Source organism: Lygodium microphyllum, chromosome 23 (genome assembly GCF_053477565.2).
Source record: "Lygodium microphyllum isolate KBCC chromosome 23, Lygodium_microphyllum_v1.1.10, whole genome shotgun sequence".
NCBI lineage: Eukaryota > Viridiplantae > Streptophyta > Polypodiopsida > Schizaeales > Lygodiaceae > Lygodium > Lygodium microphyllum.
In genome coordinates this window covers 22269683-22283385 of record NC_141157.1, presented here as the reverse complement: position 1 = coordinate 22283385, position 13703 = coordinate 22269683, and the positions used below count along the sequence as shown (strand labels likewise).

Here is a 13703-nt window from a genome sequence, read left to right as displayed (position 1 = left end):
ACATGACACATTACCTGCTACATTTTAATGTAAAGCTTTGAACTCCTCTCGGCAAAAACTGAGTGAGTGAGTGAGTAATTGAGTGGGTGTGTGATATCTCAGCACAACCATAAGAGAGAAAGAGAGAGAGAGAGAGAGAGAGGACGGTGCCATATAGGGAGGCTTCAATTTCTATTGAGACAATAAGAACCAGCAGATTATGAAGCTCCATCTGTTGAGACAATGAGACCTCCTCTTTGCTTAGCAGCACCAAACCTTTCTCAAGATGTATGAACCACAGATTATACAAGCTAAAGAACAATATGAACTAATCAGATTTTTGCAATGTAGACACAAAATTGGAGGCAGCAAATGCAGCAGAGCCTCCCAATACTGTGATGAGAGCCACCACAGTTTGAAGTACAACCTGCCAGGTTGCCTCTTCTGGAACAAAGTATACAAAAGCTGGACCAGCAAGCAGTAGAAGTAAGGCCAGGGTCAACAAAGCCCCGGGGGTGTTGGGGTCAGTCGCTGCAGAGAGGACACCAAATTCCTCTGCCTTTGAAAGAAGACCCAGCTTTTCAATGGATGACAATGAAAACCCTGCCTTTTCAGCAGCAGAGAGAAGGCCGGCTTTCTCAGCCTTGCTTAACAGTCTTAGTTGCTCCACCCTTGACAGTAATTTCACAGCAGCAGGCTCTCCTGTCACTTTGTCCCTCAAGCTAGATGACTTGTCTCCAAATGGCAAGACCTTCACCTGCAGTTGGTCAGCAATTGACACAAGAGTTCAGATAAGAAAATTAACGGCTTGCCTGAGAGACCTCGTATTGATAAAAACCAAGGCAAGCTAAAGGCTGTAAAAGAGAATACATGGCTTAATTTGCAGTGTTTCAAAGATTAGTGCAGGTCATGTAGTACACAATCTGCTGAGGAAACTTTTACAAAACCAAGCAATGCTCAATCCCAGACAAGGCCATTTGGGAGCAGTGTTTCATGTGTACAACCCATAACTAGCCTTACCGTGATCCAAGTGCTTGCTGTCATTTCCACACAGAAATCTTCATGTGACCAACAACAATATATTTCATCCAATGAGCACCAGAAGTCATATACAGTCCACTAAATGGAATATTTGTGATTGTTAACTTCCTCAGTAGCACACAATAAGGACACAATGGTTCAAAGATAAGCACACAATAAAGACCTCTGTTATAGACATGACACCCTATTAGTTTTTGGCTGCCAGTTATGATTCTAAATGCACAGAGGTAAGGTAATCAACCTTGTCACAATGCATCAGGGTATAGGTAGATCCAAAGTACAAAGCAAGGGCTAATTACACTCAACACGAGCCAAAACAGAACACAATTAGACCAATTTCTAGATAACAGATTTAAAATGTGGGCAGAATAGCAAGGGCACAACAAGTGCTACAATAGCTATAAGATGCTCAAAAATGATTAGAGGCAAAGGCATGAGTGCCATGACTAGATCCCAATTTGCAAAGAAACAGATGAAGTCTCAGACATTGTCCCGACTGAATCATCTTTTTCTGACTCCAGGAGCTCTGACAATATGATGAGCTTGTGCAAGAGAACGGCCCAATACCTAACCAGCTGCAATAGGGGACAGGAGTTTCAGGTGAATTCCATTCGCCACTGTAACAGGCTCAGAACCTTCATCCCCCCCCCCCCTGCAACAGGCTAGGTGTGTGGTACCTCCCTTGCAGCAGCTCACAATGCTAGCAATACCACACAGGGACAACATAAAGCTTCCAACAAGGAAGTTCTTGTGTCAACCATTGCGAGGTCTGAGTGTGTCAGACTGTACACACAGACAGATGAATCGATTTTGGAATGTTAACAGTACTACATGGGGAGAACATAAAGCTTCCAACAAGGAAATTCTTGTGTCTGAAACTGCAAGGTGTGAGTGTGTTGCAGAATGTACACACAAACAGATAAATGGTTTGTGGAATGTTAACAATTACTACATCGGGACGTCATAAAGCTTCCAACAAGGAAAATCTTGTGTCTGGAGCTGCAAGGTGTGAGTGTCTCGCAGAATGAGCACGCAAACAGATGAATGGATTCTGGAATGTTATCAATTACTACATGGGGACAACATGAAGCTTGCAATAAGGAAATTCTTGTGCCTGAAACTGCAAGGTCTGACACAATGAGTGTCAGACAAATTCACACATTGTGAATCACAACAACATCATAAGCTTCTGCTCGGGGTGCACAGCACACCTAGATAGGTCACCTGGGGGGCCGGCAGTCCCCTGCCTCCAACCACACTTAGCTAGGTATGCAGTTCCTCCCTCACAGAAGCTTATGATGTCGAACACTACGGGGAAAAACAAGGGAAAACAGCCCCATTTCCAGTATGGGAAAACGTCAAGAACTTCTTATGTGAGTGTCACAGAATGCACACACAAACAGATGAATGGATTCCGGAAATTGCAAGCTTGAAGCGCTTACCCGTTTGCCACCGACATAGCGCGTGCCGCCGCTGGGTTCGACGCTCGCCTGGGTGGCTGCATTGACCAGAAGCCTGCTGCCCCTTCTGCTAGCCTTGGCTGGTCCTCCGTTGATCTGGGAGCCAACCGAATGACGAATGCCTGAAGAGGCAGGAAACGCCGCAGGAAGACACAGTGACTCCGCCATAGCCCGAGAGCTTGCCTCTTGAACTGGGGCAGAGACCTGGGGATCAGGATTCCTGAGACCTCAAAGTGCACGATCGAACCCAATCACACGAAGGAGCAGGTAATGGTTGCTTCACAGCCTCTCATCACGCAGAATACCTTGGCCCAATTACCTCGTGCCATGTGGCCTCTTCCAACATTTTCCTGATTTTCCTTGTTTTATCAAAAAGGGCATAATGCATATAGGTTCAAATTCTAATGAAGAGAGGTAAGACCTTAAGAGGCAACTTGCAAAACTTTAGCCCTTGCATGCCAATGTGAAATTGTTGAAGGGAGATAATCTAGACGAGAGAGAGAGAGAGAGAGATGTGAGTGGTGCATGAAAGTGGTTTTATTGCCATTTAGCCACAATTGGGCTAATGTGCACACATGGCACTAACAAGTCCCCCCCCCCCCCGCAAGCCAACAAGAGGCAAGGTGATGGTAAAGTGCTACAGAATCCATAGACTAACAAGGTGAGGTGCCAATGTGAAGCCATGGACATAGATTATCTTGTAATAGCAAGCCAAGATGATGTTGATATGGAGGCGGTGGAGAAAGTAGTTCGTGGAGAACTCAAGGCATCTGAGAGGAGGAAAGGTTTGGTACAAGATCAAAGGAAGATCCTTAAGGTGTCTACTGCTTTCTCTCTACATCATATTAAACAATGTTATGCAAATTCTCTGCAGCTAGAGTGTTCTTTAACTTCACGGCATGGAGGATCCCAATGAAGAAGGACTTTAGCAAATGGTTTCTCTTCAAATACATCACAATATCTTCTCTCCTTCAAACGGATTGTGGGAAAGGCTTTTATTTTGCCTTGGTGGGATTAAGTAGGAATGAGACTAGATCTTGGCTTCATCTATTAGTGGTTAAAAGGTAACTATGGGGGTATGTCTTGGTCTCCCCAATTTTCCCTTGATAACACCATGGTACACTAGTGCCCAATATGGATGTCCTTTCCTCGGGCTACTGGATTGGATGGACAGTGAGTTGGGATTGCTCCCTACTACTTCCCATGGAATCATCAAGGCAAAGAAGCATGCTTGCATTCTTGGGATCTATGTGTGGAGCCTCTTGATGTTTTTGGACCTCTTTGATCCTCATGGACTTGATGTTTGTGGGCGGCATAGAGAGAGAGATGTGGAGCATGTGCGAAAAGGAGTGGCTCATTAAAGCGCCTTTATTGCCATTAAGGCATTCAAAGCCATGATTGGGTTGGTGTACACACATGGCACTACTAGCCCATGCATGCCACCATTGCTAAGATGCAAGGTGATGGCAAGGTGTTGCAAAAATCCATAGACTAATAACGTGAGGTGCCAATGTGAAGCCATGGACATGAACTATCCTACAACAATGAGCCAAGATGATGTTGATATGGAGGCAATGGACAAAGAAGTTCGTGGAGAACTCAAGGCCTCTAGAGAAAGAAATGTTTACTACAAGATCAAAGGAACAGCCTTAGGGCACTTATTGCTTTCTCTCGATACCATATTAAACAATGTTATGCAAATTGACTAAAGTGTTATTTTCTCTCCACATACAGCACAAGATCTTCTCTCCTTCCATAGATTCATGGGGAAGGCTTTTAATTTTCCTTGGTGGGATCAAGTAGAAACGAGACTAGATCTTGGGTTCACTTGTTGGATACAAAAGGTAACTGTGGGCATGTCCTACAGTGGTCTCCCTATTTCTCCCCTGATGACACCCTGTTGCGCTAGTGTGCAATATGGGCATCCTATTGTGGGATGCTAAGGCAAAGAAGCATGCTTGCATTCTCTAGGATCAATGTGTGGAGCCTCTTAAGTTTTTGGAGCTCTTTGATCCTCATGGACTTGAGGTTTTGGTGGAAGTTAAATTTTTTCCTTCTTCTTTGACTCTTGCCGTGAAGCTGGCCATTTTGTTAGGGACCACCTATTATGTTCTGGTGCACATCAATAGAAGATCATGAAGTTAGCCATTTTGCTAGGGTCTACCTATGGTGTTTTGATGTAGATGAACAAAAGGTCTAGCAACAAGGCAAATAGAAAGAAAAGGAGAAGAGCATTTCTTCGAAGGTTATCAAGACTCGAGTTTAAAGGAAAAAGGTTGGAGGTGCAAAAATACGAAGCAAGAATCTCCATTGCATCCAAGAAATTTAGGAAGATGCAAGAGGGAAAGATATTGATGAAGGTAGGCACAACATGAAAACTTGCTTAGTTAAGGTGAAGTGTGGTAAGGAAAATATACCACCATGTAAGAAGGAAAGCTATGACAAGACTAAAGGTAAGAAAAAAATTGCTTTAAAAAAATGGCATGCCTTCCTCTTGTTGATCATAACATCTTTACTGTCTTGAATGGAGGTAACTAATTGAAAAAATGGAAGGATCTAGAAAATAAGATGTCTCATGCTCCTACATCCTTGATGGAGACTTCAACATGAGGTGACATATCACATGAAACATGCACTAGATTGATAGAAGAGAAAATGACATGGGATTCTCTGTGTAATACATGATCTAGTCAACATCCTTCACATCTCTACAAATCTAAATTAGCAACCCTTTACATAGCATAATCACCAAAAAGGAGACTACTATAGGGTAGCTAGGCTTGATTATGTCTATATCAATCGTGGATCTTGGTACCTAATGCCTAAGCCTAGGGTGTAGTTGTTGATGGAAATCATTGGATCTTATCATATCCCCCTAAAGGTGACCTATAAAGTGCTCCAAGTTGCTACAAGTAATCATAGCCCAACTTCATCTAAATTGAATACCTCCTTTCTAAGGGAGGCTACCTACTTAAATAATGTGAAAGAAGCTTGGAGAAAAACAGGTGTGAAGTTTGCCTCTCCCTCATAAAGACTAAACAAGTGCTTGGAGGCTATGACTAAGGTCTTAAAGTCTAAACAAGTTTGTCTCTCCCTCTTAAAGACTAAACAACTGCTAGGAGGTTGTGATTAAGGTCTCTAAAAAATATGGAAGGGCTATAGTTATTACTAACTATCACGTTGTTGTACTTAGTGCTCATTCAGAAGCTCACTGAAATGATGACTTTCCCATATGGCTTTTATAAGATGTTGGAGAGCACATCATCAGTTCGGAAAAGAAACCAAAATTCATAGTCTTAAGATGCAACTAAAGGCTAAGTTCAATATTGAAGGGGAGGCAATATCCTGTGCTTCCTTCCAAGCCTTGAAGACCAAGAAGCACAAGGAAACCATCTCCTTGATACAAGATGTCAATGGAGTCATGCATAGCAGCTATTTCTCTATTTTCAAGTTTTTTCAAACACTTTTCTACAATTATTGGTCATGCTCTTGAGTATCCTACAAGCTATGAGGAAGCCCTCAATGAGCTCCTAGCACCTTGTAAGGAGAGGGTGCTTTATAGAGGTATGTTGCTCTCTCGCACCCACTCATTTTCAATATAATCACTAGAGTTTGTAGTAAGGAGGACGAAATGGAAATCCCTCAATCCTAGCAGACTCCCAATTGAATGCTTTGATGCTCTTTAGAAGATGTGTGGTACTAATATCCATGACCTTGCCCTCATGGTAGAAATATCCACAAACCTATTTTGAATCTCATGGTATTAATGGATCTTGCTTCATAGAGAGGAGGTAGTTCCTTTTGGCCAATATGGATATGGACAAGACTTATGAAAGGTTGAGGTGGAGTTTCATTAGTGCTACCCTTGAGGCCATGGTATTTGGCACTTACAGTTTGTAGGATGGTGGTAGGTCTCTTTACAATGCCTCAAATGTCTTAATGGTTCTAATTCTCACGACTTTCATCCAGAATATGTTGGAGACAAGGGTGCCCCGTAACTCTATTGTTATTTGCTACTATCATTAATTTGCTATTGACAAGGATTCATTATAAAATATATCAAACTTTTTTGAAAGGTTAACCAGTGCCTAATGGTACTACTTTATGTATCTAGATGTTTATTGAAGATAATTCAAACATTTTGATTGTCGAAAAGGAAAACCTAGATAATCTACTAAAGGTACGTGAGCTTTTTGCTTTTGTCTTGGGCTTTTTTGTAGTAGTAGGAAAATTGAACCTCTCTCCCTCTCTTATGAAAATGTGAAAGGTAGATCCCGAGTGGAAGTACACAAGTGGAGGCAAGTGCTATGGCAAATGGAGCAAGAGAGCAAGAGAGAGAGACACCATATGTGGGAACTCCAATAGTCATAATGTGTAACCAACCTTCCCTTATTCAATAGCCATTGAAAGAATAAAGAATAATGCGAGAGTGATGGACGGTTGCCACCTGCGGTGTACAAGCGTGCAGTCATGGTGTATGTAGTAAATACAAGGTGATATTGGCACACATGCCTTTACCCCCCAACAACCTTCCACTTAAAGGTGAATGTGTCTCTAGTGAGAGAACAAGAAAAAGTGACAAAGTGAAAATGTACATAAAGTACAAAGGATGAGGAATAGACATCATCTCATTCTATGCTCATCATCTTCCTAAGGAAGGCAAAACATTCTATTGAGAGACTTTTAGTGAGTAGATTTGTAGGATTCTCGTCATTAGTTGAGATCAATGGACTTGTCTTCTACCACCTTCCTAATGAAGTGATAGCGCACCTCAATGTGCTTTGTCTTTTCATGGAAGACTGTATTCTTGGCCAACTAAATAATATCCATAGAATTCGAACACAATACAGGAGTAATAGTAATACAAAGAGCCTAACCATAGGGCCTCCTTACAAGTCTTAGTGGCTGCAACTAGACATCCAAGAAATAACACCTTCGGCAAAAAGTGAAGATATACCTAGAGGTGGACTTCCTATTATTTGTTTATCCTATTGAGATTTGCAAGTTCAGTATACCTACTAAATGCCGACTCTATCCAACAATAGATTACCTTGATGACATGTGTGTGTAATAAAGTTGGTCAGACTTAGCTAGTACAATTAAACTAAGTTTCTTTACACTACTTGACTTAGGTTGTAGTACATTATACTTTGTGTTACTCAGTTACAATAAGTGTGATAAATAATGAGGAAGAAGAACATTGAGAGTTGTCTACTCTCTGTTGCCTCTATCTCTCCCTCATCTTTCTAAGATGGTATCAAAGCCATGAAGCCCCATGACTCCATGAAGCTTGAGAAGCCTAGGAGCTTGGCATTAGCATTGTGGGAGCTGGAGTCTAAAGTCAAGAGCTAGAATGAAGAGATTTGAAGTGGTCCACAGGAGAAAAGAGAGTTGTCCTGAAATGTCCTACAACAATGACCACCATATCTTTGTTCATTTGTATGTATCTTGTGCTTGAGGTGCCTACAGCTTGTTGAGGCTTTTCAAGAGGATTCTCTGCCACTTGAATGAGCTCTGTTACATGAACATTCTGTGGAAGAATAGCAGCAAACCCAAAAATGTGGGTAGATTTGTACTTGTTCTAGAATGGATAAATGGACAACTTGAAGGGTTGATATGGCGAAGGTTATGTAGCTTAGTAAGGAGCTAATAAAAGCAAGCATTATTGGTAGCACTAATCATAGTAGGAGCAGTCCCCATTTGCATGTGGAAACCATTGTAAATAGGGAGATTACAAAGATTGTTTATCCTTGTTGTGGAATACATACAATAGAGACTTTGACCATTTGGCTAAATCTTGTTCTATGGACATCACAAACAATTATTATCCTTGCTATCATCTAGGTTACATAAATACATGTTTTGACCATATGGCTAAATCTTTTCTTATGAACATCACAAAATTTTTTAATCATAAGTCTTGTGCAAAATACTTGCAATAGATGTTTTGACCATACAGCTAAATCTTTTCCCATAAAGATCACAATGAAATTTTATCCTAATTGTATGTATTTTGCTTGAGGTTTTGACCATCTAGCTAAATATTTTTATATGGAGACTTCAATGAACTTTTATCCTTTTTGTCATGTGAAATACATATAACAAAGATTTCAATCATTTGATTATGTTTTTTCCTATGGGGATCACAAAGAATTTTTATATTTGCTATGGTGTGAAATACATACAATAGATTTTTGACCAAGTGGCTAAATATTTTTCTATATATATTATAAAGGATTTTAATCCTTATTCTTGTGTCGAATAGATATAGTACAAGTTTTGACCATCTACTATATCTTTCCCCAATGAGAACACACAAATAAGTTTTTGCTTACACAAAGAGTAGCTAATAAAATAAAGTAAAATCAAGGGCAACTAAAAATAATAGAAGAATATTTTCTTCTTTAGTTTAGGGTATAGTTCATGAGAAAGTTTATTTTTGGCGTATGATCAAATCTATCCCATTTTTGTAAGATGTTTCCATTGATACCTTGTATTATGGATGTTGGGGACTAATTTTATCTAATGCTTCAATACTTTTTTCTTTTCAACAATGAAACTTGATATTTCATTGTATTTAGAAATTTCATTACTATTTTCTTCTTTCTGAGAGGTAACAATATGCAAATTATAAAATCTCCACTTTCTCACTTGTACATGTATCATAAATAATAATGAATTTTATTTTGGAGAAATTGTGAATTTGTTAGTTGATCATGAGATTGTTGCCCTTGGGAGAGTGCATGTAATACATCCAAATGAGACATGCCATGGAAAAACACTTCAAGATGAATATAATTCAGTGGCTATTAATAAATATCTAAATGTAGTGACATATTTTCCATTCCCAAAAATTGATATAATGAAGGCTCATGAAGCTCTAGGTGGTTTTGCAAAATTGGTAAAGAAAGGTGTAGTGGTTGTTTCAAACTCAATAACAATTGATGATGACGAAGGAGATGATTACAAATCAAACCATGTCCTACCTTTTGAGGATACTGATGTGCTTAGCATTCGTGAAAGTTGGAGAGAACGTAGAGTGATGGTACAAAAGGCAACACGATGTGTGTTGGGACATGGGTTGTATTATTGACTTTTCCATATGATGTGATAGACTTTGAATTATTGAGAGAAGAGGATGTTGGTGTGGTGGTAGGTAAAGCCCTTGATGAAACCATAAGAACATATATAGGCGACAACCTCCATTGTGTCACTTTAGAAAGATGGCCTATTAAATAGGTCACCTTTGATGATGGAACACTGTTGCTACAACAACAATCATACATGCAATTTAGATTTAACAAATGCTTGTACTGCCAAAAACATGAAAGATACCAATGAAGATTATGTTTCTGCAAAAAAATCAAATTTTTGTTCAAAAAAGATTATATTGTATGGTAAATAGAAAGCCTAAAAAATTTTCCCCTAAACGTGCAAGTTTGAGAACTTCTATGACTCCATTTCATAGGTTTCCACAATTGATTGCTGCCAAGAAAAGTGTTGTTAGTTTGTTGATATAAAATCAATGCAACAATTACATAAATAATTTTGGGTATTGCAATTTGAAGACCGCACAAACTATGTTTATGATGAGAAATTTGAGTTATCGTGCACAATTGATCATGCAGGAACAAGGAAATACAACTTCATCTTCAATGGACAAGTGGTATGTGGAAAGGCATGGTATGAGATTCATGGAATCCCAAAGACATCTTTTTACAGGTACAAAACACAATTTAAGCATGGTGTGAGAAGGAAAATGCATGGAAATAGGGGGGTAATAACTCGGTAATAAGAGTAGCTTGGGATCACATAGAGATGGGAAGAGCCATCCTTAGAGTCTTTGTCAAGAAGAACATAGAGCAAATGCCACATAAGAGTAGAACAATGAAAGATGGATCAAGGGAGACACAATTGGTCATCCCTAATGTTTACAAGCAAGTAGATATATGGGCAGAAGTAAATGTAACATTGAATGGTATTGGATGTAAGAAAATGTCCTTGTCCACCTTCAATCATTTTTGGAACATGGAGTTCAACCTTAGCAATAAAACAAGCGAATTCTCCAAATGTAGTATTTGCTCGCAGATCAAAGAACAACTTGCAACAACGAAGTGTCTTCAAGAGAAAAATGTGCTTCTTAAAAAACGTCAATGTCACATGCTATAACAACAAAGTTGTTGAAACATATACTACAGTTGGTGCTTCATCTCATCATTAGATCTACAGAAAAACTTGTGCGTTATACATGATAAGATGGAGCAACAAAAGACAGATCCATTAGATCTAGAGGAAAACTTGTACATCATACATGATAAGATGGAGCAGCAAAAGACAGCTATCCATAGGTTAAGCCTTTGATCAAAAGAGATTGAAAGATCTACTCAACTACCAGTTTCTTTAACAAGCATGATCACACATGGGCATGGAGAATGATGATATGGACATTTCTCACTTGGTCTATGGCCTCACGATCCTAACTTCACAATTGCCTATTGTCATTTTGCTTCAGGGACTTGGAATGACTACACATGCATGCAAATGGTAATCTACAAGTAGATGGAATGCCAATATCAACCTCCATGCTACTAAAAGCCCTCAACTCAAAAAAAGCACTAGACCATCATCAAGGCATTGTGCAAAATAAAGCATTCATGGAAGATAATACACCACAAGATGGCCATCATCATTTCAAACCATTGCTAGAAAACTTGCTACTTCAACTTGATAATTGTGGATTAGAAAGTAAAAATCACTATTTCTTTGCATATCTATCATTGCTTGTTGCACAAGGAACATTCAAGATGATCCAGCTTGGGTTTCTCATGGTGGGTCATACATATGAAGACGTTGATGCAATGTTCAACAAATTTTCAGAGAAGCTAAGGACGAGTATGACCTTCACTTTTCCTCATCTTGTGCAACATTTTCAATCATGCAAAACGACAAGTCCTATACTTTTCTTATTGACACATGTGCTTGACTTTAAGAGATACATTGAGGGATACTTGTGTGATTCCAAAGATACACTTGTTGGTCACTCAAAACCTCTTTGGTTTTATATGCAAGGAGATACACCTGTCATGCAATACAAGATGCATCCAAAGTCCCTAGACTAGTTATAAACAAGAGAAGATGGCATTGAATTATGGAAGAGAGACTTTGGGAAAAGCCTACTCTTCCAAAGGGTGTTCAAATGTTTTTACCCATGTTTGAGTACGTTAAGGATCATCAAGAAGTAGTAAGTGGAGTTAAAGATTATTTGAAGTATTGGGAAAGATGGTCAAATGTACAAGGACCTAAAGCAGTGTTCACAAAGTTTATAACACCAGTGGTTGATTATTGGAAATATATTATCTATGATCTTCAATCTCCATATGTCCAAAAAGATATAGTTTTCATAGATTATTGGCCAAGAACACAAAGCAATGTAACCAGTATAGATGTAGATAATGCAGATGACTTTATCAGATTGGAAGAGTTGAATGATCACTATTGTGGTCTCTCAACAAACGACCCAAATATGCATTTGAACCAATGATTGATGTTAAGAAAGATGACTTTGTCCTTCTTAGACCCAAATATGTATACAATATTGGACACTAGTTTGTAGTTGTCAAAATGCTATAGATGCAGAGGTGTATCTTAATTGTTGTGATAAATATTGGATGTGCAACAAAAAAGATCTTGAACGATGGGAAACAATAGATAGCATAGTCTTCTCTTGGATAAAGAAAGGTACAAAATCTCCCCAAAAATTTAAAATTTCCCCAAAGATTGTATTGAAGGCCAAACAAAGTCTATAAGAATCCACCGATTGAAGATTTTTCTTAAAGATTTTCAAGGATATTAAAACTAAGGTGTTTATTAACACTACCTTTTTTTAGTTTTTTTCAATCTCTTGGAAACAACCATAAGCAATAATATGTTCCATTGCACCAAGTTCCAAATTAATGATAATTTCCCAAAATTCATGAAATCCATTTTGATTTGGAATTCCCATATTGATGGGAAATTCCCAAATTCTTGAATATGGAGTTTTAGGTACCGGTCACATGATTGTTGACTACTAGTTGCTCGTACATACCCGCATTGTGCAGGATATCCGTGGCAATCATAGTTTGTAGTTTGTTAGTAAAAGCTCATACTTGGCTTTGATTTGTTACTAATGTACTATATTTTCAGCATGTTGTAATTGTAGTTCTCTACACTATTTATGAGAGCAGTTACCTTGTCTTGACAACTTGTTGACTATAGTTTGTAGAAACTCATTATTTTGTCAGTACCTTTTATTTCTAGCTTGATTTAGCATTGGTTTTGGACTTATTTACAAGGAATTACAACTGTTTGTTTGGCCCTTTTGTACCCTTGCTTGGTCTCACTATGGTGGCTTGTGGTTCCCATGACAGTGCTATCTTCAATATTGAGAAACTATTTGTTTTGCCCTTTTGTACCCTTGCTTGGTCTCATTATGGTGGCTTGTGGTTCCCATGGCAGTGCTATCTTCAATATTGAGAAACTGGATGGGACCAACTACATCTATTGGAAGAACCATATATGGCATGTTTTATGCACAAATTGTTGGTTAGACCACTCAAAAATGGGAATGCCAAATGTGAAAACATTGCGGTTGAGGATTAGGACGAACTAGATGAGCTATGCAAGTCCACAATCATTTTATCACTCTGTAAGCAGGTTCACTACAATGTTGTAACTGGAAAAAAAAGTGCATATAAGCTTTGGATACATGTTAAGAATCTTTATGACAAGTAGATTCCTGCATCTCAAATATATTGGCTAAAAGAATTGATGGACCTTCACAAGAAGATATGGACTTCTATGTCTACACACTTAAATGAGTTTCACTCCATCATCGGCCATTAGCTTCGCAAGAGATTAAGTTCAAGGATACTTTGCATCCTTTATTTCTGCTTGGTACTCTACTTGAGTCAAGGTGCTATTAACAACTTATTGATTTTTTTGGGTGTTCTGAAAGAAACTCTTTTATTTGTTGCCATGGGCTGATCTCGTTTCACATCCATGGAGGCCCAGCATTATTAAGGGATTAGAGAATGGCTTCAGTTGGCAAATGATCTAATAGTTAAGAGATTTGGTGAGCATTATTAGGAAGAGTCCCCAATCATTTTTTCTTGTTAGGCAATAGACAAATATATAAATAATTGATAGAGACACTGCTAGCAAAGCTCCACGCAATAGGGTTGT

At 38.8% G+C, this 13703-nt stretch overlaps 1 protein-coding gene across 1 annotated transcript; it reads right to left on the bottom strand.

Moving 5' to 3' along the window:
• Nucleotides 1-281: 281 nt before the first annotated feature.
• Nucleotides 282-2780, bottom strand: LOC148015961 (wiskott-aldrich syndrome family protein, putative (DUF1118)). Its single transcript, XM_087664567.1, has 2 exons — nucleotides 2463-2780; nucleotides 282-736 (listed from the first exon to the last, which is right to left on the bottom strand). Exons 1-2 carry the CDS (start codon nucleotides 2646-2648, stop codon nucleotides 308-310), a joined length of 615 nt encoding a protein of 204 aa, XP_087520693.1. The 5' UTR covers nucleotides 2649-2780; the 3' UTR covers nucleotides 282-307.
• Nucleotides 2781-13703: the final 10923 nt, after the last annotated feature.

Excerpts from the sequence above, each read along its gene's own strand:
- LOC148015961 (XM_087664567.1), bottom strand. The coding sequence starts at position 2,648 with ATGGCGGAGTCACTGTGTCTTCCTGCGGCGTTTCCTGCCTCTTCAGGC. Across the intron at positions 737-2,462 it reads GCTATGTCGGTGGCAAACGG|GTGAAGGTCTTGCCATTTGG; the intron begins GTAAGCGCTTCA and ends GACCAACTGCAG.